This window comes from Pelobates fuscus, chromosome 13, assembly GCF_036172605.1.
Source record: "Pelobates fuscus isolate aPelFus1 chromosome 13, aPelFus1.pri, whole genome shotgun sequence".
NCBI lineage: Eukaryota > Metazoa > Chordata > Amphibia > Anura > Pelobatidae > Pelobates > Pelobates fuscus.
The window spans coordinates 32,347,780-32,373,907 of record NC_086329.1 but is presented as its reverse complement, the minus strand read 5'-3'; the positions used below and the strand labels follow the sequence as shown (position 1 = coordinate 32,373,907).

General features: G+C 40.8%; 1 protein-coding gene across 9 annotated transcripts in view; it reads left to right on the top strand.

Moving 5' to 3' along the window:
- Positions 1 to 1,356: 1,356 nt before the first annotated feature.
- HECTD1 (HECT domain E3 ubiquitin protein ligase 1) overlaps positions 1,357 to 26,128 on the top strand; it is a 61,207-nt gene continuing 36,435 nt past the window's right edge. For all 9 annotated transcript variants that reach the window (XM_063439567.1, XM_063439566.1, XM_063439563.1 and 6 more), the window contains exons 1-2: positions 1,357 to 1,462; positions 13,848 to 14,084. In XM_063439567.1, the coding sequence (XP_063295637.1) occupies positions 13,945 to 14,084 (140 nt within the window). In that variant the 5' untranslated portion in view covers positions 1,357 to 1,462; positions 13,848 to 13,944. The remainder of the gene's footprint in view (positions 1,463 to 13,847; positions 14,085 to 26,128) is intronic.

Here is a 26,128-nt window from a genome sequence, read left to right as displayed (position 1 = left end):
GGGTGGGGGGGGGGGGACGGACCTAAAGACCCTATAGTGCCAGTAAAAAGTTTGTTTTCCTGGCACTATAGTGGTCCTTTAATATTGCTGTGGCAGTTCTCTAGTTTCGACAGATGTGGGACCCCAAATCGCGCCAGGCACAACGCATCCAGGACTGTTAGCTGATATGTGAATGTATGAACACATTCAATCTACTTTCATTGTAAGGGGTGAGGTGGGAGCAGTTACAAAGCACTTTATTACTACAAAAATACATTTCTGTAACCCAAAACGGAATTATGAACAAGACCAAAGTCTCTTATTTACACAGACAGATTTCTAAACACATTTAATCTAGTTTAAAGCAGATTACATAGTGTTATTGCTTTGACACACACCCCCACCCTACCCAGCAAGAAATTAAAAAACATTAACTCTTGGAAATAGAGACAGTAGGATACATTGGGGCAAAAGAAGGCCCATCTCCTATCCAGAAGGACCCTTCTATACAAATCTTGAATGCCGAGACCAGAGGGTCACTTTTCTATGTGTTTAATGTATACCTTTAGATTGTAAGCTCACGGACAGGGCCCTCTACCTTTTTGTATTGGTCTGTTAATATTTTCCCAATTGTACAGCGCTGTGGAATGTGTCACCGCTTTATAAATGCCAGTAATAAATTAATAAAAATATACACATGAAATAGTCATGAAAAAAGGTGGGGAGAACTTATGGAAAAGCCAGAGATTATTGTTATTATTAGTTATTACAATTTATAGAGTTCCAGCACTCTACAATAGGTGTAAAATGTGTACAAATACAGAGTTGGACAAGAACTCAAGGTACTAAGGGCCCTACTCAAACAAGCTCACATTCTAAGGGTTAATACACTACTAACTTCCAAAATAAATATATATTTAAAAAAAAAAGAGATTATAAAAGCACACTATGTTTGTGAACATGTGATGAATGTACCATGTAAAATAAAGAATGAATTATATTTGTCAGAGCTGATATAAAAAAAAAACACTCGGTAGGAGATGGCAACCAAACAAGAGGTAAGAAGAGCTGCTTGTCATTAAATATACATTTGCTTCCATTAATTCTCAGGTTGCTGGATAACGCTGCTCTTAAAGCGTAGCGGGAGGTCAGCTTCCTCACTCGCTATGTTGTGAATCTTTTGGTTACAACTTACAGGAGGTCAGGTAGGTTGAAAGTCTTGCGGGCGGGCAGACTCGTGCCGCTGGCTGATTGGCTGACAGGGCAAACAAGGAAAGAGTCGGGAGGGCGCAGAACACGGAAAGTTCCATGCGTCCTGCGTGTGGTCTGGGCGCACGCTGATAGTCGTAGGTGGCTCCCCCTGGCGGCTGTGGGAGGGAGTGTTTGCTGCGGGCGGAGCCTCGGCCTGAGACCCGTGACACGCTCCGTGTGATTCCGGGATCGGCCGAAGCCGTGAGGCCCAGACCGGCTCCGCACGGACAGGGTAAGGAGAGCGCGATCCCTCCGGTCTTAACACGTAGGCCGCGGCCTGCCCCGCCGCTAGCGTATGGCGGCTACCGAGCCCAGCCTGCCCCGCGCTGACAGCCGTCAAACTCTACCCCGCGGTCCGGGCCTAGGCCTCGATAGAACCGGAGAGACCCCTACCGGCACCGAGAGTCAGCCTGGGAGCCCCTGGGAGCCCGGTGACATCACCCTGGGACCGTCACTACAGACATACTGCCTGGGGGGCGAGATAGCTCGATACTCCATTAGGACAGATTTACTAAACACCGGCTCCCAGCGAGTTTAATCCCAATAGCAGAAACATATGGGGGGTGATTATAGCTGGGAGACAGAATCTGTAGGATTAGGATTGTATACCCCCCTCCCCCCCAAAAAAAAAACTCAACGAAAAAAACAAAAATATATATATATATATATATAGATGAAAATCTTGTGTTTTTCAGTTCACTATAATTGAAGTTTACTGAATAAACCCCATCAATGGCTAGGTTGTGTCCTTGGTTTTACCAAAAAAAATATATCTCCCCCTCCCCCTAATAGCTGCTGGGGGGAGTTCTTAGTAATGGAGAGAAGAGCTTCCCATCCTGTCTTAGTACATTCATAACACTTCTAATGGCTGTCAGTGAACCCAGGGAGAAATCTAGTAGTAGTTTAATTAGACTAATATTGCTTGTGACCAACTAGTTAGAGCATACTTCAAAGATTGTGTGTCTGTGTGTGTGTGTGTGTGTGTGTGTATTAGAAATAAAGTAGTGATAGCACTCCAAGGATTTCGAAGTCCTTGGAGTGCTATCATTACTTTATTTCTATTATTTGGATGTTAAGCACCAGGCTTTTTACTATTAATCCAGGAGTGCAAGCAATTGGAAATATATATATATATAATGTATGCACACACGTTTGAGTTCTCTATTCATGGCCAGTAGAATGCCATTACTTGTATTCTTTTCTGTGTTTCTATGGCTAGTGTGATGATATGTATATTAAAGGCTTGGCTAGGCCAGCCGTCAGACAAAGGATTCTTCTTCTCATCTATACCATGTACACTTTAACCTCGTAATACCGCTCCCGAATTTAACCTCTCTCCCAAATTGTTCTTGTTTTGCTTTTACAAAAGTTTTCAAGATTTACCCTTTTACTTGTTACCAGTGGTTATGTTATGCCAGATACAGATAGGATTATTTGGAAGTTAGACTTTGTTCTGTTATGCCTAAAACCTAGGAAACCAACTTCTAGCAATCGCCCCGTTTTTAACGCTTTTGTGTAGGCAAAAACTTTGTGATCGCAAGCTCTATATCAGATGTGTTAGGTTTTGATGTTTTATTGTCTACTGGTAAGTCTTGGCTAAAATAAATGGATCTTAATTCCGGTGAGCTTTTTGGTTTGTCTTGCTTACAAACACGTAAGCAATGATTAGCAAGACCAAGTGATACTAAAACAGTCACCACACAAACAGCGCAATTGTTTGTAAAGTTGTGCTGATTAATTTTGACTCATATGACAAACGCACACAAACTGATCATGACAAATGTTTATATACAGATAATTACAATTGAAGACGCTCCGGGACATTTACAGAATCCAGAAACATTTAACAAAGTTGCAATGTAACGCTCGTTTTTGGAACGGTCACATATGTAATTTTAAGTCTCATAGCCTCAACCAGTTGGCTTGATAGAAAAATTATAGGGGGTTCTAACGTTCTTCGTTCTAACAGCTGGAGGCCTCATATTTGGGCTACATCTGTTTTAGCATATACCAGATGAAGGTGGCTGGTCATAGGCATGACTCTGCACTATTACATAGTTACATAGCTGAAAAGAGACTTGCGTCCATCAAGTTCAGCCTTCCTCATATGTTTTTTTGCTGTTGATCCAAAAGAAGGCAAAAAAAAAAACAGTTTGAAGCACTTCCAATTTTGCAACAAGCTAGGAAAAAAATTCCTTCTTGACCCAAGAATGGCAGTCAGATTTATGTATGTTGTATTCTAAGTGGTACATTCATTAATCCAGGAGTTGTATAAAAGGAAATTTAAGAAAATTCGTAGAATTTGGATTTTTATTTTTTTTAAATGATTATATTTTTTTAAAATTTGGCCTAGAATGTCCAATTTCGATCAGTTACGCTGTACTTCAGTGTACTTTTTGTTTTCAGAAGTTAAGGATATCTAGTAGCAAAACGTTTAAAATGCATATTATTAGAGATGTATGATTTAAAGGTACAGGTATTTTCTTCTGGTTCTCTTTGATTTCAGAGTACCTTGATATACTGTAGAGAGTCATTTATTGTAATCAAGACCTGTCTCCACGCTGCTTTTTCTTTCCCAACAAACAGTTGTGTAGAGAATGCACACTTCAGGTCCCAACATGTCACTTTAAATCTTTTAAAGGCATAGAAATGCACAATGCATTGGGCCCTCACTGACTTTAAACACTTCTTGAGACATTGTGGTCATGACACAGTCCACTGAACTCTTCAGCTTTGTCTTGACACAGAAATGTGAGACTCGTGTTTTTTTAGATGGAAAAACTAACCCCCCCCCCCCCAAAAAAAAAACTAGTTACCATGGCAACTTCTTTTTTGGTCAGTTTGGTGAATGGGGAGCTTCTGATATGTTAATTGCGTCAGCGTATCAGTGGTGTCCAGTCTGATGAATCCTGATTGAAGCCTCGGACTGGTAGTGAAGGGGCAGAGCAAGTGCTAGGTTGAACACTTTGAGGTTAAACTGTTTAACCCCTTTTGGTAAGCCAGCACCAGAGACCTCCTTGCACTATTACAACTTCATTGTGATATAAGTTCTTGTGGTGCCGGAGTGGTTCCTTTAAAGAACGTATTGATTTGTTGAACTTTGAATATGTGATATGAGCACATGCATTGTTGCTACTGTCAAGTAAACTTTATTTATAATTTTGATCTATCAACCATTTAGATATATTACGGAGACATTGATTTAATGGATGAACAATGTAAAACATATGGGTGTACAGTTTCCATGAGAAAGGAGCTCGTGGTGCAGACAATAAGTAGACCGCTAGGAAAACATTGATGAATCCAGGGGACGTAATCCAAAATCGACCCAAGGGTTAGTATCTAGGCAGCTGAGGTTCAGGTACAGGTCAGGCTAACGTCAAAGTCCGCAGGGGCATTCGAAAGGCAGGGTCAAAGAACAGGACATGGGTCGGTACACTTAAAAGAACAAATTAGGATTATAGTAATTTTAAGTAAATACAGAATGACTGGTCAACTATAGTGCGCTTTTAAAAGACGGTGCCATTTAAGCCATACCCCCTGCCGGACTTCCCAAACCATATTGGTACGGTTTGGAAGCCACGGTGTACCACCTACAGCAGCCAATTTGAGGGTGGGATCTGTCTTCATCTGGCCTTTCCTGTCACAGCGTAAGTGACCCTGTGACTGTAACTTTATTTTCACACAATTCCAAAAGTTGACATTGGTTTTGTTCTATTTAGTATAGTTGCAAAGTGTAGAGTTGTTAATTATTTTGTTGCATGTATCAAGGTGAAGCTCCAAAAGTGTGTTTAGCAACATTTAACTTCTAGATTTAGTAATTGGCAGTAAAAAAAAAGTCTACACAACATTCTTGCAGCTTCCTTTTAAAAGGAAATTGACACTGATAATGCAGAAGTGTTAAAGGGACACTATAGTCACCTGAACAACTTTAGCTTAATGAAGCAGTTTTGGTGTATAGAACATGCCCCTGCAGCCTCACTGCTCAATCCTCTGCCATTTAGGAGTTAAATCCCTTTGTTTATGAACCCTAGTCACACCTCCCTGCATGTGACTTGCACAGCCTTCCATTAACACTTCCTGTAAAGAGAGCCCTATTTAGGCTTTCTTTATTGCAAGTTCTGTTTAATTAAGATTTTCTTATCCCCTGCTATGTTAATAGCTTGCTAGACCCCGCAAGAGCCTCCTGTATGTGATTAAAGTTCAATTTAGAGATTGAGATACAATTATTTAAGGTAAATTACATCTGTTTGAAAGTGAAACCAGTTTTTTTTTTCATGCAGGCTCTGTCAATCATAGCCAGGGGAGGTGTGGCTAGGGCTGCATAAACAGAAACTAAGTGATTTAACTCCTAAAAGACAGTGAATTGAGCAGTGAAACCTTAGAGGCATGATCTATACACTAAAACTGCTTCATTAAGCTAGAGTTGTTTAGGTGACTATAGTGTCCCTTTAAAGGAACATTCTAAGAACCATAACCACTGCAGCTTGCAGAATGGTTTGATAACTTATGTGGGGCACCCAGTCACCTGTTTGTGTACTGGCTAAGACCTATGGTGGGGGAGGCACTTTTTGGGCTGAGCATGCTCAGCTGATGCGCTCAGACAGTGAACCGACCCTGTAAGTCAGGGATTTGCTTAGGAGAGGTAACAGAACCTTTTTGGAGGAGCTACTGTTTTCAGATAAGGAGCCCAGGTAAGTTGTCTACCATCCATAAACAGTTTGACTACTTGCACTGGCTTTACACCAGGTCATTCCTAGCACCATAACCACTGCAGGTCAATATATGGAGATTTTCTCTGAAAGATCATGGGCATACATTCTGTCCCAACAACATTAGGGAACATAACTTGTTTAAAAACAAAACAAACAAACCTTATCTAAATTTAGTGTGTCCAGTAAAAGGGCGAGAGATCATTTTGTAGGGTACATTTCATTATTACGCTGAACTTGCCTGTTTCCCCCATCGCTTCCGGTTCTCTTCCTTTCTCAGAATCTGTTTTTCTTTTCATTATTTCTGATCTAGTTTTCTTTTAAGACATAAGACAAAGTAGGGACTACTCCACCTGACCATCTATGACCGAGGGTGGAGTTTAAGTCCGCTCCATTTCCTGTGTCAGGGACAGTACTCACCCTTCTCCTTGACACCGGTAATTCAGCTGACTTAAACTCCGCCTTTGGTCGAAAGTCAGGCGTAGGAAAAATACATAAGAAAAAGTAGTCCCTACTTTGTCTTGCGTTTTAAAGAATACTAAATCAGAAATAAGAAAAGAGGAACAGATTCTGAGAGAGGAAGAGAAGACGAAACAATAGGAGAAAGGAAAGCTCAGCGTGACAGGGCTGCTTTAAGGCTGCGTTTCACATTCCTTTAATTCCATTAATTCTGTAATAATTGCAATATGGTTGAATTAGGTTGAACAGACTCTGCTTATGTTGAGGTTCTGTAAAAAAGACTCTATTGAAGAAGTGGCCAAAAATGATGAACTACGACTCCCATGATGCCTTTGTCACTCAGACTACCATTTAGCTATTCTTGCTCCACGGCATTTATTCCGTTACCTCTCTGGTTTAAAGCACTATGTAGGGTAGGCATCAAGAAATCCCCTTTCAGATAATATATAGGAGAAATGTAGTGCTCCCGACTGAAGTGCAAGTTGTAACCTAAAGAGGCATTATACTATTTGGTCTGAATTATTTTTTTTGTGGAGGTATAATTCTATAGTTCCCTCTTTGTCATGAGAATGTTCATTGATGTTACATACTGCTTTTAGACCATCGTGCATGGCATGCAGAATGTTCATTATAACCCTCTCTTCCATTTAGTGTGTAGCATATTATTCAAACTATTTTAATAACACTGTCTCCATGCCTATTGGGATTCATTTAATGTAACGAAGTTTGCCATGTGGAAAATCTTGCGTGGGCCTCAACGATAAGACTGAGCTAGTGTTTCTTCAGAAGACTTTCAAGAGAAATAGAAGCACACTTTGTTAGGAGTTTGAGACACATTACTCTCCTACACTTTGCAAGACTGTTCGGCAGGGAAATTGGTTAATGGGAGTATGCTTGTGATGGCTAAAAATAGTCTAGTAATGGGACCCCTTCCCTGCTGTTATTCGGTGCAAACCAGCAGAGGGGGGTGATCAGTTTTTGAGAGTGCGATCTGGACTCTGTAAAGTGTCAAACAGCCAGTTTTTGTTCGAGAGGTGAGGCCTTTTTCTGGATTATAGTTCAGAGTTTATTTTATTTATATTTTCTGACAGTATGTTTTATTTTGTATTTGTTTTTGTTAGAACTTCTAGCAAGAGGGGTCTGTTCGTTTGGAAACAAAGGAACTTTTTTTTTTCCATTCTCTGCTACCCTCATGTTTGTTTTCCTGGCAGGGGAAGTTTGCGCAGTGCAGGAGGCAGTCCCGGGTAGCAGTGTAGGCTGTGATTGTAAGGAATGTCTACATTGCTCCTGGGCCTTCTAGGCTGCACTTGATCTCTGTGAGTGCACAGTCATGCTAGTTGCTCAGGCTTTGTAAACAAACACAGGCCTTAGCCAGGAACTTTTTTTTTTTTACGATCAGGATCTTTTACTAATCACAACCCATTTTTTTGTCTTTTTGTACAGTTGTGTGGTTTATTCATTAACCATGAATTATAAACTAAATATGAAAAAATAGCCTAAACTGCAGAGTTGGAAGCATAAGGGATTAATTATAAAAGGGAAAACTGGAGTAAAATTATCTTCAATGCATTGTGAATATGTGTTATTAACCCAATTGAAAAAATAACAATGCATACTGTGTGTTTGTATGTGTGTGTGTGTGTGTACGGATGCTGTACATGCAATTTGACCTTCAAATATAGCTTAGATATTATTATTTTTTTTTTTTTAGTATTATGAGTTTTTGAGTAATTTACTAGTGAACTTTATAGATGAGTCGGAATTGTTAACATTTTAACTACTTTGGTCTAACTAGGTTTTGGTTTTTTTCCTTCCCCATTTCAATTCACAATTTAATTAAATGGTAGTGTTGCATGCAGAGAGGGAAAGAGGACTTTTAGTTTTTATTTTTGTTGAAGTTAAAAGTAAAGCAAAACAAAGTGTTGCTTTCACAATTTTAATTTCATAATATTTTAGAGGAGACTCGCTTTTACTTTCTAAAGTGTTAGTGTTCGTTAAAGAGGAACATTGCTTCTCTGGAAATGAGAGTTGAATAAAATGTTGAAATTAACCTTTAGCTTGTGGTAATCTTTTATTCAGTTTCTTTTAAATGTATATTAAAGGGACACCATAGGTACCAAAAGCTTAGCCCATGTCATTGTAGTCTCAATTTTCTGCCATTTAGGAGTTAAAGCAGCACTGTCATGGCTGCATGCATTTTTTTTAAAAACCCTCTCCCTGACTCCTCAACATTTGATTGTCCCCCTAGTCACCCCTAAATGCCCCTCGGTCCCCAATTTCACTTTCTTTTTGTTTTAAAACCTTTATTTCTTGTCTGATCTATGTCCTAGTTGCTGACATCTTGGTGTTCCCTGGATGATGTGTACCGCATTGGCTTCATCTGCCCACACTAGCCTGGTCTGTGAAGTTCACGCGCATGTCCAGTTAAACACTTGGGTATTCACGATTGTCCGAAGATTGGACTGAATTTAGGCTATTTGTTCATTCGTCAGAAAGAAAAATGAATAGAAACAAAGGCTAAATTTCAATCTGAATTATTCCGTTTACTTGTAACTCTAGAGCTTTAGAAAAACAAACGCTGCACCTTAACCTTCTACTAATCGAGAAGACCAATACTTGTGATTTGACAATTAACATCTCACTCCAGTTCAGTCCAAGCACACACAGTACTCGGTGTGCAGATATAGAAGCATAGCAATTCTCACTAAAGTGACAATTGTTGTGAAATTTACTTTGAATTCCTGTCCATTCTCCCTTCAGTGAATAATTCTGAGTATGTTTAATAGCAGGTTAGAGCAAAGCTTATAACCATGATTGACAGGGAGCCAAGATGGAGGCCATTGGTTCCAGGAGATATAAGGATGTTTGTTTCTAAATTCAATTGTATTTTACATTCTATCATACATGAAATGCAAAGGTCAGGATAGTTAACCCTTTAAAGATGTTAGGATGTTCCGTGGAACCTCCTTGCATTTTGCTATGATCAGGGTTAAATCCCATTTTAACACCTGGGCTCACCTATTTTAGCTAGAGCCATATTTAGTGTCCCCCGACTGCCATATGAGCTGTATGCAGCACTTAAAGTGAGCGCTGCATGTAGTCTTTTAAAAAACACTTTAAATACCCTGGCTCAGCAATCTCTTTTAGTTGTTGTGATTTATCTTCTAGCCCTCAGAGGGAGACCACCAGGGTCTGAAAAGTTCCTCATAGGGTCTCCGTGCATGTCCCTTGTTGACAGAAATCGGCGTTGGGATTTGCCAGCTGCCCAGCTCTGATGACATTGTGATCTGCAGGGCCAGCATGCAGAAGCATGCTGTAATCCTTCATAACAGAACACTCTGTGAACTTGGAAATCCCTCTGCTGATATCAGGGTCAGGGTTATGTTTAGGGTTAGGGTATGTATATGGTTAGTTAGTGCAGTGTTTCCCAACCCAGTCCTCAAGGCACACCTACCAGTCCAGGATTTAAGGATTACCCAGTTTTGTCTAAGGTGTTTCCTTTTTTTCTAAAAACACCTTGGACAAAACTGGGTAATCCTTAAATCCTGGACTGGTAGGTGTGCCTTGAGGACTGGGTTGGGAAACACTGAGTTAGTGTAAGTATAGTGTTAGCCAGGGCTCGACAAACCCCAGGTACCAGGTCGCCATGGGAACTAGAAATGTTGTCCTGGCGTCTGGGATTTGTCAGCCTTTTACCTAAAGTGGCTCAGGAAGCTGTGTAGCCAGCTGCCCGCGGGAGCATGGTGGCGGCCGGCTCAGGAAGCTGTGTAGCCACCCGCCCGTGGGAGCATGGTGGCGGCCGGCTCAGGAAGCTGTGCAGCCACCCGCCCGCGGGAGCATGGAGGCGGCCGGCTCAGGAAGCTGTGTAGCCAGCCGCCCGCAGGAGCATGGAGGCGGCAGGCTGGGGCAGCGCACGAGGGAGAAGTCTTCCTGCAGCTCGCACGCCCTCTGTGATGCCGTAATATGACGTCATTCCGGCCCCGGCATCACTGCAGACAGTGCGAGGGAGCAGAGATGAGCTGCAGGAAGATCACTGCTCTCTCGCACCCAGGAAGATAACAGCCCCACTGGATCCCAGGGAAAGTCCACTCGGCTCTCTCAAAGCAAGGGAGGCTGGGTGTATTGGAATTAAAAATATAAATGTGTGAGTATTAGAGAAAGTGTGTGTCTGTTTAGGTACCTGCCCTCCTCCGATCACATGATTGGTGTTTTTTACTACGCTGTGCTGGTTTTGCCGTTGCTTGTCCTGCCTCCATAGCTGAGATCTTAATGATCTCAGCTAAGCCAATATTTTCCTATAGGAAAGCATTGGGAGGATATTACGCATGTTATAGAATGTGACGGCAGATAAGAACCATTCGGCCTAATCTAGTCTGCCCAAATGTTCTCTATGGGTAACATTCAGCGCCTCCATGTAGAGCACTGACACAGGACTCTAGTGGCCGTCTGAGTGACTGTCACTAGATGTCTTAGTAAGGTAGCAATGTAAACACTGCCATTTCTCTGAAACGGCAGCATTTACATTGAAAAGGCTACAGGGACAGGCTATGGGCACCAGAACAACTACATTAATCTGTAATGGTTCTGGTGACTATAGTGCCACTTAAAGAAAACAACAAAACAAACGGTCTCCTAATTTTTTTAGCTGGCTCCTTGATACCAAACAAACTTGTCAAGCCCTGGGGTTAGCGTTACATTAACTACTAAAATTAACTTAAATTCTAGACGTTTAAGGCATTTAACAATCAGGACCGATACATGAATCTGTTTTGAGTTCTTTTTCTTTAGTTGCTCTTGATGTGTACACATATTTTTCATACTTAATTGTGGTCCTAGCTTTACAGAAGGGACCCTCAGGTGTCCTATGATACCTGGGGCTCTTGTGCATCAGCCAGGATCTAACCCTGCTTTTACTTTTACGTTTATGGTATCAACGGACATTAAAGTCCTGCACTGCATGATGGCTTACACCTTTATAATGTTGTTAAAGGACCACTATAGGCACACAGACCACTTCAGCTTAATGAAGTGGTCTTGGTGCCAGGTCCACCTAGGATTAACCCTTTCTGCTGTAAACTGCTATGTTTACTTTAGGGTTAATCCAGCTTCTAGTGACTGTCTCACTGACAACAGCTAGAGGCGCTTCCGGGCTTCTCATTGTGATTTTCACATTGAGAAGACGCCAGCCTCCATAGGAAAGCATTGAGAATGCTTTCCTATGGACTGGCTGAATGCGCGCGCGGCTCATGCCACGCATGCGCATTCAACCGATGACGGGAAAGGAGGAGGAGAGTCCACAGCGCCGGAAAAAAAGGTAAGGGATTAACCCCTTCCTCACCCTAGAGCCCGGCGGGAGGGGGGGCCCTGAGGGTGAGGGGGACCCAAGGACCCTATAGAGCCAGGAAAACGAGTGTTTTCCTGGCAGTATAGTGGTCCTTTAAGGGATTAAAACCCCATTGCAGGACATTTTGCTGTTTATATACTAAACCTAAACGCTCTTGTGCCTTTGAAGTATTACTTGTAGGTGGATGTGCAGTGCACACAGAAGGGATTGTGACTTGTTTCCCCCCTCCTCTCTTTGTCTTTCTGGACTGTCCGTTCAACAGACCAATAGAGGAGGGAATGTAAACAGATCTAGAAAACATTGAAGCGTCAACACCTTACCTTACCGCTTAATAAATTAAATGGTTGCAGCATGTTAATCTCGTTATCCTTTTTTTTTTTTTTTTTTTTTAAACACGGTAACGTAAAATATATATATATATATATATATATTTTACGTTACCGTGTAAAAAAAAAGATAACGAGATTAACACGCTGCAACCATTTCATTTATTAAGCGGTAAGGTATTATATTATATCTCATCACATTGAGACTGATTACTTCTGACACAATAATGTGATTGGGATGATATAATGGGCCATAAACAGGAATTATGGTTGTCTGTAAAGGTTAAACGGTACCCAGGTACTGTAACATAGTTGGGTAATGAAGGAGTTCCGAGTGTGACATTGACTCATTCTCTATCTGCCTCTCCCCAGTCCTGTGTTTATTCAAGTGTGGAGTTGTGTTGGAGTCTCGTCTAGTTTCAGTCTTAAACCCTGTTGCAATGCTGTCTGGATATAAAACACCTTTTTTTAAAAAAATATATATATATATTTTTTTGTGTGTCCAAAGTGTTGGCAATAGATTTTTTTCACATAGAGTATGATGTCAAAATTACCCCTTTGCATATGCAAAGAGTTTGCTAATCAACAGACTGTGCTTGTTGAATAATGTGATATTGAAAACTCGTTGTGTCGGCTGCCCGAGGGATGGAATTTGATCAGTTAATCCAGATGCCTGTGCTTAGCACATGTAGATTTTTTCTTTTGAGGGGCCAAAGGGGTCTCATTTTAACTTTTTATTTTGAAATTGTTTGTTTAATATTATTCTCCCCCCCCACCCATCCTTAATAATAATAATGAATTAATAATAATAAAAGTATTAAAAAAATAAATAAAAACTTTAAAAATATTAAATGATTTTAATAGTTTATCCAAACCTAATAAATCGAGGTCTAGATGCAAAATTGCTTATGGATTACAAATAATGCAATATTGCCTTTAAAAAAAGTGTGTGTGTGTGTGTGAGTATGAGTGTGAAGAACAAAAAAGTGTGTGTTAAGCATCTTAATTAAAGAGAAAAACTATTCCTTGAATTGAAATAGCATTTCAAAGCGGAAGTATTATTGTTACTACAAGGATGATGACATGATTACTGTGAAACTTTCTGTTTTGCTCCTGGGCGTAAACACACAATCTGAGCGAGTTCTAGAACATCCCCGTGACTAATATTAAGTGTATGTGTATCAATGACACTGCATGGACATTTGGAACACCCTGAATCACACATTGTTATTCTCGGTACTGTACACTTGTTGCATCTTTGTATAATTACTCACCTTTATATATTTATACAAGTCTGTATATGAGCTGCTACTTAGAGGTAATAATATGTTTAAATCTTTTGTCTCTTTCCTGTGAAGGTTTTTTCTCACACGTGCAAGACACTTAACCCATTGATTACCAAGGACTAGGCAGATCCCTTTATAATAACACACCTAATATTTTTGGCCATGTACGGGTTTATGCCTTTGTATGGGTTTCTAATGCCTTATGACATAAAAATGTAGCAATGCTTAACGTTTGGATATGAAGAAAATGGTTTGATGTATTAGGCATTTTTACATATAACTGGGTTAAGGGTGAGATTGGTTGGTTTTCTATGCTATCTTTTTGTCTGATCTCCCCAGGCAAGCTGTGTGCAGTCCAGCAGGCCTAATCAGCTTATACCTGAGGCTCACACTTTATAGGCGCCTGTGCATTCCTCTGGCACAACTTGGATTAAACCGTGTAATCTGCTGCGTTAATAACCTATGGCCTTTTCCTTCTGTCTCTCTGCAGGTGAGGGCCGCCAGTAGATACAGCAAGTCTTGAGGAAAGGAACAAAGAGTGAAGATTGCCCCTTGGCGGCGTGGGATACCTGCCGCGCACAGCCAAAATGGCTGACGTAGATCCTGATACGCTGCTGGAATGGCTTCAAATGGGGCAGGGGGACGAGCGAGACATGCAGCTCATCGCCCTTGAACAACTCTGTATGCTGCTACTCATGTCTGATAATGTGGACCGGTGCTTTGAAACGTGAGCCTTTAAAAAAAAGAATTAAGCATTTTAATATCTTGTCTGAAATTGTGGCTTTATGAAAATGTTACTGTATTTTTCTTTCCAACTATTTCTCTGAGAATCATGGAAGATGGAGTTAAGAAACCGCATGAGAGCTTATTCATTCGTTTCATTCATGACCAGCTCAGTGATTTGAAGTGGCTGTTGTGTCATTTTGCTTTGAAATGCTGCAACTACCAAGTTTAACCCCTTGGCTGTTGGGTTTGTAACTCCAACTCCGACAGCAGCCAAGGGGCCTCTTTAGCAAGCCTTAAACAAGAGTTCTGGGTTGGCTAATGTCAATTCTGGCAAACTTTGTGCGGTAGTGCCATGAATGGCGGGTGGGCTGGCTTCTGCTTGGCTGCATAAGGTGGAAGCGTGTCGCCAGGGACATTGGGAGTCTCAAACCCTGGTAATGTTCCAAACTAAACAATTTTACCCCTTACCTTGTCTGGGTCAGTGGCCACGTTCGTAGGGGTCGCAGCTGCGAACGGGCACATCACACCAGGGGTCCCGGCTGCCCTGCCGACCCCTGCGACCGTGGGCTGCCCAAAGGTGGAGGGTCCCAAGAGGAGCCCTGTGGTAGGTGGCCATATGGTCACCTTAGGGCACCCCAGATGTGGTGTCTATTCAGCAGAGTAGGTACCTGCTTACCCCACATGGCAGGTGCATACTCTGCCGATATATGACGGCAAGGGAGGCTGATCTGGCAATTCCGCACTTCTCCCTCACACGCTCTCTGTGATGTCTGGGGCCGGAATATGACTTCTTTCCAGCCCTAGCATGCTAAACAGCACGCGGGAGGAGTGAGGAACTGCCCCGCACTGGACCCCAGGGACAAGACCCACACCAGCCCTCCACAAGGTAGAGAGGCTGGATGGGCCTCAAAAAATACAATAAATTTTGTGTGTGTCTGTCACACATGTTGGGGCTTGTCACAAGGAGGAGCTGGGGCTGGGAGAGACACATGGAAAAGCTAGGGTGTTGGAAGAGACACATGGAGGGGCTGGGGAGGGGGGAGGGTGGAATAGGATGCATGGGGGTTGTGAGGGGGAAGGGGCAGGCCAATTTTCGCACACCATGGCCCTGTTGTGTCTAGGTGTCCAGTTATGCTTCTGATCTGAGTACTCATGTTAGAACTACTACAGCTGGCTGTAGTGGTTCTGATGCTAAAAGTAACTCTTTAAAGTCAAAACTCTCAAAAAGTGGAAAAACTGACAGCTAATGTGTTTTCATAAAAACAGTCTTATTAAATTTCATAGGCTGTGTGGTTGGATATGTGTTTAAGTAAAGACAGAAGAAAAATCCTGGCAGATTTTCGGTACATGTGTAATTTTCTACATATAGTTCTTGAGAATACTGCAAAACACTCCATTTTGCGAGCAGCCATTAGAGAGACACAACTTCTAGTTCTTGATAAATGTGAAACTGTGCGCAGCAACATTTCATTTGGTTTCCATGGTGATTGCTTCATATTTAAGTTTGCCTCACAGTTCCTCATTTGCTTGAAGCCAAAGCTTCTAAGAAAGCCTGCCTTCATTTCTCCTTGGCTTTTGATACATTACAATATTATTCAGGGCAGAATTCCAACTCCGTACATGAAAAATGTAACAAAACAATGTGGCGAATGTGTGCCTCCAATACCCATTTGGAAATCTGACATTGCTGTGACAGGCTAAAGTGGACATTCCTTTCACAATGCTCCTTCTAAAAAGGTTTCATATAGAAGTTGCTGATGATATATGGTACGGTTTTAGGTTTTTATAATTGAATAGACAGTATTAATATTTGTATGTGTAGCGTTTACACCAATATTCACCTACATAAATATATGTTGCTAATTTTTACAGAATACAATGTTACTTTCTCATTGTGCTGGCCATTGTAGTGCCTCTTCCCTGACTTGGATGTGGAAACACTGAATATTCTGGGATATTATTAAAGTGGCCCTGTTACAGTATGAGATATTTCAATATTTACCAAATGCCCCCAATGGTGATTGCTCCGCTTGCAGGGAAAGAGGATTTTCACTTACCTGAACTATGCTGATCTGGTTGGTCCTCTTCGGCTCCTGGTGCTTCATCTGCCAGGAGGCCATGTCAGTGTTGCACACGTGAGAGAACAACACTGAGGTCTATGGAGGATCCTGCAAAACAGCAGGCTCCTCCATAGACTATGCTTTTCCCCTCCAGTCATCACTAGTGACAGCTGGGGGAGATGACAAAACAGGACAGCCTTTTATCTGGGGTAGGGAATATGCATAAGACAAAGTAGTCCCTACCTTGCCTTAGTATAACTTTTGACTAGAAAAAAGAAGGAAAGAATCGATTTCAATGCTTTCCCATGGGAACGTTGGAATGCATATGTGGCGCTGTCTGCACATGCACATTAGGTGCGCAATGCTTCTCTATGCGTTAACCCCGTCTGAGGCTATACCTCCTTTGAGAGGGAGCCTCCGTGCTGGAAACAGGGTAAGTAAAGAAGGATTTTTATCCTTTTTTTTTTGGGAACTGCGGGAGGACGATACACACTTTAAAGTACTAAGGACAAGGAACACACTGTTGGGAATATAGATTTGTATTTCTAACATCATAGTGTTCCTTTAAATGTGTGGGAAGCTCTTCTTGATCCAAGCAGAAATCTGATGTAACTATATTAGTTTTATCTGTGGAATGAAAATAAAACTCCCAAACTATTTTAATTGCTGGATAGTTCTGCAAATTGAGAACTCTCATCTTTCTTCTTCTTTTTTTTTTTTTTTTTTTTTTATTAAAGGGGGATTTACAGAGTTTCTCCTGATAGATCCCAGTACCGGGGACATCCTATAGCATCCCCTGGCGATTAGGGTCTTTCCAGATCTCTTCATGGGGGTTTCCTGAAGAGACGAGTGGTTGTATCTGTGGGCGTACATCTGTTGATGTTATTACAGTTTTTTTGTCCACTCAAATTTCAACCACGTTATTTTGGAGCCTTGTCTTTCCTAATTCTGAAAGTGAAGATCCGGTGATGGAATAATCTTCACAGTGAGATGTCTGAGCTTTAAAGTAAAAGAACGAGAGAGAGAGAGAGAGAGAGAGATTTATTTATTTTTTTTAAAAAGAAGAAATATGTCCAGTTCAAATAGTCGTGCAACAAATTGTAAAAAGCATGAAAGGCGTAATAAGATTCCTGAGTATGCAACATACATTTTTTTTAAATTTTTTATTTATTTTATTTTTAATGAGCAGCTACTAATTGTCTTGGTGTCAGCTGATTGCTTTAAGTCAATCAGCGGTTCCGCTGGTCGATGCTGCCCAAGCCTAACGTTATTTATGATTCCAGACAGCAGAAAGACCGGAGGTAAAACAATATGGTGCTAGAACACAGCTTTGGGGGTTAAACGGTTTGTGAACCAACATAAAGATCCTCCTGTCACCATAATAACTTGGGTTCATTGATGCTGTTATGGTGCTTGGAGTGTTCCTTTAAAAACGTAACCATTCTCCCAGCACATATCAGTGGAGCTCACAGCCCCAGGAATTCCTTAATATCAGCTGATACTGACTCACAGGGTAAAGAATCTGCTCTACCACACAGACAGACAGCAGACCAGGCTGGCACTAGAGTGTGACTACAAATTTAGAAAAAATTTTTGGTTACCTACATGAAAATTACTCTCTTTTGTGCCACGTGTTGATGACTATTATGTCTGTCTTTACTGCATTGGAGGCAATGTGGGTTGCTGACCCAGGAGTTAATCACTCTGCTAGTGTGATTTGAAAAGAAATAAAAATACTCTGCCTAAATGGGCTACATTATGAATTGAAGGATTGTTGCATTTGCCTCTTTCTTATCTCCCCTGTGATTGTTCCAGTGTTTTGAATGCCTTTATTGTATTGCCTTAGAGAACACATTTAGAATGCCATGTATCTATCTAGTAAAGTATCTCTGGATCTAACTTTCCTCTGCCTGCCAGTTCTAAGCGCCTTTCTTTGTCTTAGCATTTTCTTTCTAACAAATGTGTCTGCTTCCTGTAGATATCGAATCCTTCCCACAATCAATGCTACAACTGCATTGAGCTTGTATTAACCACCAGGGATGATATAGGAACAGCACAGTTTATAGTGTGTTTTCTAATTAAAAGGACACCTATCGCCTTTAAAACACGTATTATATAACCAAGGATGGCTAGGCCTGCACTCACCTGAACATGCATGTATTATAGGGTGCTGCTGGGGCCAATTTATAGAACATACAAAATACACAATCCAGCACACTTTTTAAAAAACTTTATTATTATTATTATTATTATTAATTGTTTTAAATATAGAATAATCCTTTCATCAAGTTTTGAAGGGAAATACATTTTTAATGAAGTATATGGAAAAAAAAATTGTAAGTGAGAGAAACTCATCACTACCATTATATGGCGGGATCCTTCAGCCTGCACCTTTGGTCAGACAGTGTTCGAAAACAGTCTGTGGTCTACCCTGCTTCTCTATATGGAGTGAAGCCCAAGACTATAGAGACGGTCAGTATTCCAAACCTTGTCTGATCCAAGGTGCATGTATATGTATAAAGGATCCTGTCCTATAATAAAAGTAGGGATGAGTTGTTTTTTATTTTATTTTTTTCCTTATATTGCAAGAAAAATTAAAATTAAAACATGAAAGTTTTGTTCTATTAAAAATCGTTTTGAGGTGACAGTTGCCCTTTAAGCAGACAGGCAGATGATTTGTTTATGGTAGACCACATACTTAACTTTTTTTTTTTTTTGCATATTTTATTTTATTGTTTGTGTATAAAAACTGGAAGTTGTGTTATTCAATTTTCCAAGATGTTTACATACAACAGACTAGGAGTAGACTAAATGAAGTTATTGACAGATAAATCAGAGTTGAAGGAACATTACAATTACCAATGTGGCTTTGGCCTCATGTTTATGCTGTACTTTTCTCCCTGCTCAAATCACATACGTTTGGCTTAAAGGAATATTTTAAGCACCATAACCACCAAAGCACACTGTAAAGGTCATGGAGCCCATACTCCCCATCCCCTTCACCCTCCAACAGTTTGACAACTTTCCAGGGGTCCACCGGTCATTTAGTCTAAAGAGAGAAGGAATGGTACATAGTGCTCCCATGATAGTCAGCTGTGCAGTGTCATCCGTTTATCAGCTGATCACTCTCGGCCAATGACAAAGCCCTGCATCACAGTGCTTAGCTCAATGCAGAAAGCTTCTGAGGCTGACCACTTACCTTAGGTATGCCAGATGCCAATCTCCTATTGCTTTCAACAGGTTGACTAATTACATTATCGATGTGACAACTCCTGGCACTATAACCACTACTGAGTGCTGTAGCATCCTCTTGGCCACTCTTCCACTTTTTACAAAGCAGCTTCCAAGAACTAAGCGTAATGAAGGTTGAATTGCTGATCTGAAAATTCTCAAACTTGGCTATAGCTTGGCAATTTTACTCTAAATTTGGCACCCTAGAATTCAGGGTTGATTAAATAAACCCATGTATTCTTTTGGCCTTTCCCATCATTTTATGGAAATATTTGGCCACATATCATGTGCATAAATCAGTTTCCAGTGAAATGCGGACAGTTTGACACTAGTATTGTGATTTCTCTCTACGGGGTTAGGTTTCCAATAATACTGAGCAATCCGTCACCGGAGTACGTGCTTTGCAGAAGTAATCCCTGAAATGCTCTGAATGCCTCTCACACACATTAAGCATAACAGGTCTGAAAACAACAGAAATACATTCACCAAATATGTTCCATTAACATTGAGCAGAGGGCATAACTGTTAGAAGATTGAAAATAGAATGTAGAGGGAAGAATGCTCCCTGGGTGGGATTTAACTTTGCTTCAGTGTTCTATAGGAAGAAATCTCTCTGAAGGGGCTGCTGCTGGATGATAATTAACCCATATGGGCAACTCTTAACACATTTTGTGAGACGATCCATAATAATTTGTGATCACTACAAATGGACACTGTTTGTAACCAACCACAGCTAACTGGCGGTAAACACTCCTTGGTGTCCCAAAATGAACCGGTCGGAGTGATCTTTCCTGTACGAGAATTCTCTGAACCCTGGTTATGAAGGAATTACTTGGGTACTGCATTAATTGGATTATGAATAAACTGTTTTATGTTACAAAGGCACTGTAGAAATATGGAAATGAAATCTCATGCACCTATGTGATGGGCTTAGCTTTATAATAATTACCTGGGCTATTGTGGGGTTCACTGAAAATTCTAGAAAATAGCGCTATAGTCGTAATTATGTATCTCAGTTATAAGTATTGGTATTAGCCATTTAATTAAATTTAATGAGATCTGTATTGTAAAAATGACACCCTTTGTAACTTATAGTTTTTCTTTAAATTCTTTATTTTTGCATTGACTGCATGATACAGCAGGCATTCATATACAGGGAGTGCAGAATTATTAGGCAAGTTGTATTTTTGAGGATTAATTTTATTATTGAACAACAACCATGTTCTCAATGAACCCAAAAAACTCATTAATATCAAAGCTGAATATTTTTGGAAGTAGTTTTTAGTTTGTTTTTAGTTATAGCTATTTTAGGGGGATATCTGTGTGTGCAGGTGACTATTACTGTGCATAATTATTAGGCAACTTAACAAAAAACAAATATATACCCATTTCAATTATTTATTTTTACCAGTAAAACCAATATAACATCTCAACATTCACAAATATACATTTCTGACATTCAAAAACATAACAAAAACAAATCCGTGACCAATATAGCCACCTTTCTTTGCAAGGACACTCAAAAGCCTGCCATCCATGGATTCTGTCAGTGTTTTGATCTGTTCACCATCAACATTGCGTGCAGCAGCAGCCACAGCCTCCCAGACACTGTTCAGAGAGGTGTACTGTTTTCCCTCCTTGTAAATCTCACATTTGATGATGGACCACAGGTTCTCAATGGGGTTCAGATCAGGTGAACAAGGAGGCCATGTCATTAGATTTTCTTCTTTTATACCCTTTCTTGCCAGCCACGCTGTGGAGTACTTGGACGCGTGTGATGGAGCATTGTCCTGCATGAAAATCATGTTTTTTCTTGAAGGATGTAGACTTCTTCCTGTACCACTGCTTGAAGAAGGTGTCTTCCAGAAACTGTGAGTTGAGCTTGACTCCATCCTCAACCCGAAAAGGCCCCACAAGCTCATCTTTGATGATACCAGCCCAAACCAGTACTCCACCTCCACCTTGCTGGCATCTGAGTCGGACTGGAGCTCTCTGCCCTTTACCAATCCATCCATCTGGCCCATCAAGACTCACTCTCATTTCATCAGTCCATAAAACCTTAGAAAAATCAGTCTTGAGATATTTCTTGGCCCAGTCTTGACGTTTCAGCTTGTGTGTCTTGTTCAGTGGTGGTCGTCTTTCAGCCTTTCTTACCTTGGCCATGTCTCTTAGTATTGCACACCTTGTGCTTTTGGGCACTCCAGTGATGTTGCAGCTCTGAAATATGGCCAAACTGGTGGCAAGTGGCATCTTGGCAGCTGCACGCTTGACTTTTCTCAGTTCATGGGCAGTTATTTTGCGCCTTGGTTTCTCCACACGCTTCTTGCGACCCTGTTGACTATTTTGAATGAAACGCTTGATTGTTCGATGATCACTCTTCAGAAGCTTTGCAATTTTAAGAGTGCTGCATCCCTCTGCAAGATATCTCACTATTTTTGACTTTTCTGAGCCTGTCAAGTCCTTCTTTTGACCAATTTTGCCAAAGGAAAGGAGGTTGCCTAATAATTATGCACACCTGATATCTCATTACAGAGATGCACATCACCTAATATGCTTAATTGGTAGTAGGCTTTCGAGCCTATACAGCTTGGAGTAAGACAACATGCATAAAGAGGATGATGTGGTCAAAATACTAATTTGCCTAATAATTCTGCACACAGTGTAGTGAGAATTAAAATATTAGCAACTTGTAGGTGTCGCAGAACCCGTGTCAACAAAAGTGTACAGTAATTAATATAAAGCATCACACTAGGAAGCGTGAAGTTGGTAAGAAATACATAACTTCAGTCATGTAGTATCTGCCATAGTGTGTGTGTTTATTTATTTATTTTAAAGAAAAACATAGAAATAACTTAAACACCCCCGTCTCCCCCCCATAAAATAACACAGAACCCGAAGACCTATGAGATAGTAAACGGACATGTACCAAGCGTGTGTTTGTCTTTAGTTGTCTGTGAGCTTTGAGTTGATAAGCAAAATTGGGCCGTATCTTGAAAGGATTGATGCAAGACATCCATCCTGTCATGTGCCTGCATCTCATAGGAGAGGGGGGGTAGAAGGGTAACTTGTATTTTTTTTTTTTTTTTTAAATCTATATTGTGCTTAATGATTTTGTGCTAGCCTTAACTAATTGTAGGGCTGTTAAATACTCAGTGAATGTCTGCAAAAAATGCACAGGTGTAATATTTTGTTAGCCTAATAATTATGACGCTTGGTGTGTCACTTTAAGGAAATGGTACACAAAACTTTGTGACCATGTATTTGATTTTGTGAATGCAGGTCTGTGTAGCTATTACAGAAAATGTATGTGAATACATGGACATATTGTTGTCTGTTTGAGGTGTTTTTAAGTCTTTATGGTTGGGCGTACATACAACCATCTAATATCATTAGGCTAATAAACTCCATACACAAATTTTAGATAAAAAGACAAATAAGCGACAGCCATTACCATCATTAAGTGTTTCAGATAAGTTGAAAGAGACTCACAAGACAAAGAAACCTGTCTTAAATAGTTATTCTAACCACTTCTGATTTTAGTAGCAGGTGATAGGAATCTGAATGTGCAGTGTTTCTGCTTGTCATTCTGCACATGCTGAGGTATATTATATCACTTTTGTGCCTGGGGCTATTTACACCCCAGGCATACATGACTTAGGCAGGCTGGAACTGTGTTGTACACTGTCTAATGCTAATTCTGTGCAGAAATTAAAGAGAAAAGGTAGGCACCCAGACCACCACCTTATTGAAGTGGTCTGGGTGCAGTGTCCCTGTCAGTTTAACCCTGCAGTTATTGAGAAATTGCAAAAATGACCTTGCCGGATTAACTCCACCTCTAGTGGCTGTCTATTACACAGCCACTAGAGGTGCTTCCCGGTTGTTGACCTGGGCGTCCTCATGCTCTTCGTTGATTCAATGCTTTCCCATGGGGTTGTTCTAATGCGATTGCAGTGCTCACCATACACATTCATTAGCGGATGTCGGGGGATGAGGAGTGAATACTGAGCTTGGCATGAGGAGTGAATTCTGAGAGGGGCATCGACACTGGAATCAGGTAAGTGAAAGTGTTTTTAACCTCTTAAGGACCAAACTTCGTGAATAAAAGGGAATCATGACATGTCAGACATGTCATGTGTCCTTAAGGGGTTAAAGGAAAATTATAGTGCCAGGAAAAAAAAAACCTAGTTTTCCTGGCACTATAGATTTCATCTCTATCAAGGCCCCCTCGCACGGCGCTAGACACTTACCTGGATTCAGCGCCAATATCCCAAGGCGCTGGCTCATCTCTGACCACACGTGTACACCGCCGATGTCCCCCGTGGGGGAGACCTAATGCGTATGCGCAGCAATGGCCGCGCTCGCATTAGGATCTCCAGATAGGAAAGCATTATTTACTGCTTTCCTATGGGGAAAATCTAACGCTGGAGATCCTCATGCAGAGCGTGAGGATGTCCAGCGTCTGATAACGGAACAAAAGTCAGTTTCAATTCCGGAATTCATACTAGTGGCTGTCTGGTAGACGGCCACTAGAGGAGGAGTTAACCCTCAGATGATTATTGCAGTTTTTAAAAACTGCAATAATTGCTACTGCGGGGTTAGGGTGATGGGAGTTTGCACCCAGACTACTTCAATGAGCTGAAGTGGTCTGGGTGCCTACAGTGTCCCTTTTAACCTTTTTAATCTGCAGGGGGAGGAGTGGGTAAGCACTATAGGCTAGGAATACAATTTTGTATTCCTAGCGTATAGTTTCCCTTTAAGAGTGGCAGCGTGCACTGCGTACTGGTGACAGAAATCAAATTCTTCCCTGGAATTCCTGATAAGTTTACAGCTTATTTTGCAGGTTTATAAGGGGATTGGCCTAATTTCTAATGACCAATATGGCATTCTAAAAAAAAAAAAATAAATAAAAAATCAGCACAAAAATAAAAAAGGTAAATACAAGCGTGTGTATTTTCAAGAAATTCCAATGTAGTTCCTATGTATTTAATTTTATAAAGATTTTAATTTCCAAAGTGATGGCACAGCTTTAATATCATGCTGCTCCTGCATTTTGATGCCTAAAAGAAAATCATGCCTTACATGGTGGCTGGGTGCACCTGTTTAATAGCAGGGGGCTGGAAAACTCCATCAGCTCCAAATGCTCATCTGGCTGTGTGGACCAGACAGAATTCTAGGTGACTCTGGGTTGTGGTGGCAACCTGATGTCTTAGATTTATAGAGTCCAGGCTTAGACATTCAAACCTGTTCCTGTAAGACATTGAGGGCACACAGAAATAGAATCCGCTGAAATTAAAAAAAGACGTTAATTTCCTATATGGACATAAAATGCTTGTAAATCCACTCTGTAAGTATCGCATTAAGGAAATAAGGGTAACAGGTTCATGAAGAGGATTGAAGAATTGAATTCTAAACCATGATTAGCCAAACTGGGATTGTTTACACTGGAGCAGGAGATCTTTAAGAAGCGATCTAGTTACATGTACAGATATATCCAAGGTCAATATAAGCACCTCTCAGCTGATCTGCCCAGTTTATAGAGTTATAAGCCACTGGACATTCGCAAGTCAACCTACCAGAGAACACGTATTGTTAACTTGTACTGACACACATAAAACATTATGCATGTATAGAATGGTTGCTTGTACAGTTCTTAGGAGCTATAACCACTATTAGGGATTAACCAGTCTGCAGTTGATGCTTAATGTTCAACTCAAATCTTGTTCAGCAGTGTCAAATGTGGATACATAAGTTATGGAAGGGTGTTTTTAATTTATTTGTATTTTTTTTTAATCTGAAAAAAACCCAAAACTCAATTTGTATGATTTGCAAGAAAATCTAATTAAAAAAATAAAATAATAATGTAAAAATAATATATTTAGTTAAAGGGACACTATAGCCACCAGAACTACAGCTTAATGTAGTTGTTCTGATGAGTATAATCATTTTATGCAGGCATATTCATGCGAACACTGCCTTTTCAGAGATTGCCCCTAGGGACCCCTCCAAGTGGCCACTCCTCAGATGACCACTGGAGGTGCTTCCTGGCTTGGTGCTGCACAGTAGGCAGCACTGCCATTCAGCGTGGAGGCGCTGAATTTTCCTCATAGAGATGCATTGATTCAATGCATCTCTATGAGGAGGTGCTAATTGGCCAACATGGCGTTTGGCCCCGCCCCTATGCTGATTTTAGCCAATCCAATGCTTTCCCCAATGGAAAGCATTGGATTGATTAAAAAAAATCGTTCTGATGTCACCAAGGGGGCGGGGCCAGCACCGGAGGAGCTGGAAATAAGGTGAGTTTCATTAACTTTTATGGGAGCTAATGGGGGGGGCAAGCCACCTTAATGGTGTTTTAACCACGATCGGGTAGGGAATACATGTTTGGGTTCCTGACCTTATAGTGTTCCTTTAAATAATTTTTGCATTTGTAATTAAGGATTAACCCATGTAATTTTTCCAGAGTTGATGCAGACACAGCATATTGATTGCCTTTCGGGACGATTTGCTGATAACTGGTGCAGATATTCTGTAGGGTTGAAGTTTTGAAAAAGCAGCACAATTTCTACACAATTCTGGCATTAACTGAACATGCTGAGAGCAATCACGCTCCTATCTCTTTCTGACTACCAGCCCAGTACATTAGAGTACATTATTTACGGTCTCCCCTCCCTGTCTTCAGCTGTGCTCCAAATGCGGGGATCAGTAAATCACAAGACTGATACCGATTGTCAGAAATATGTTGAAATATGCTCTA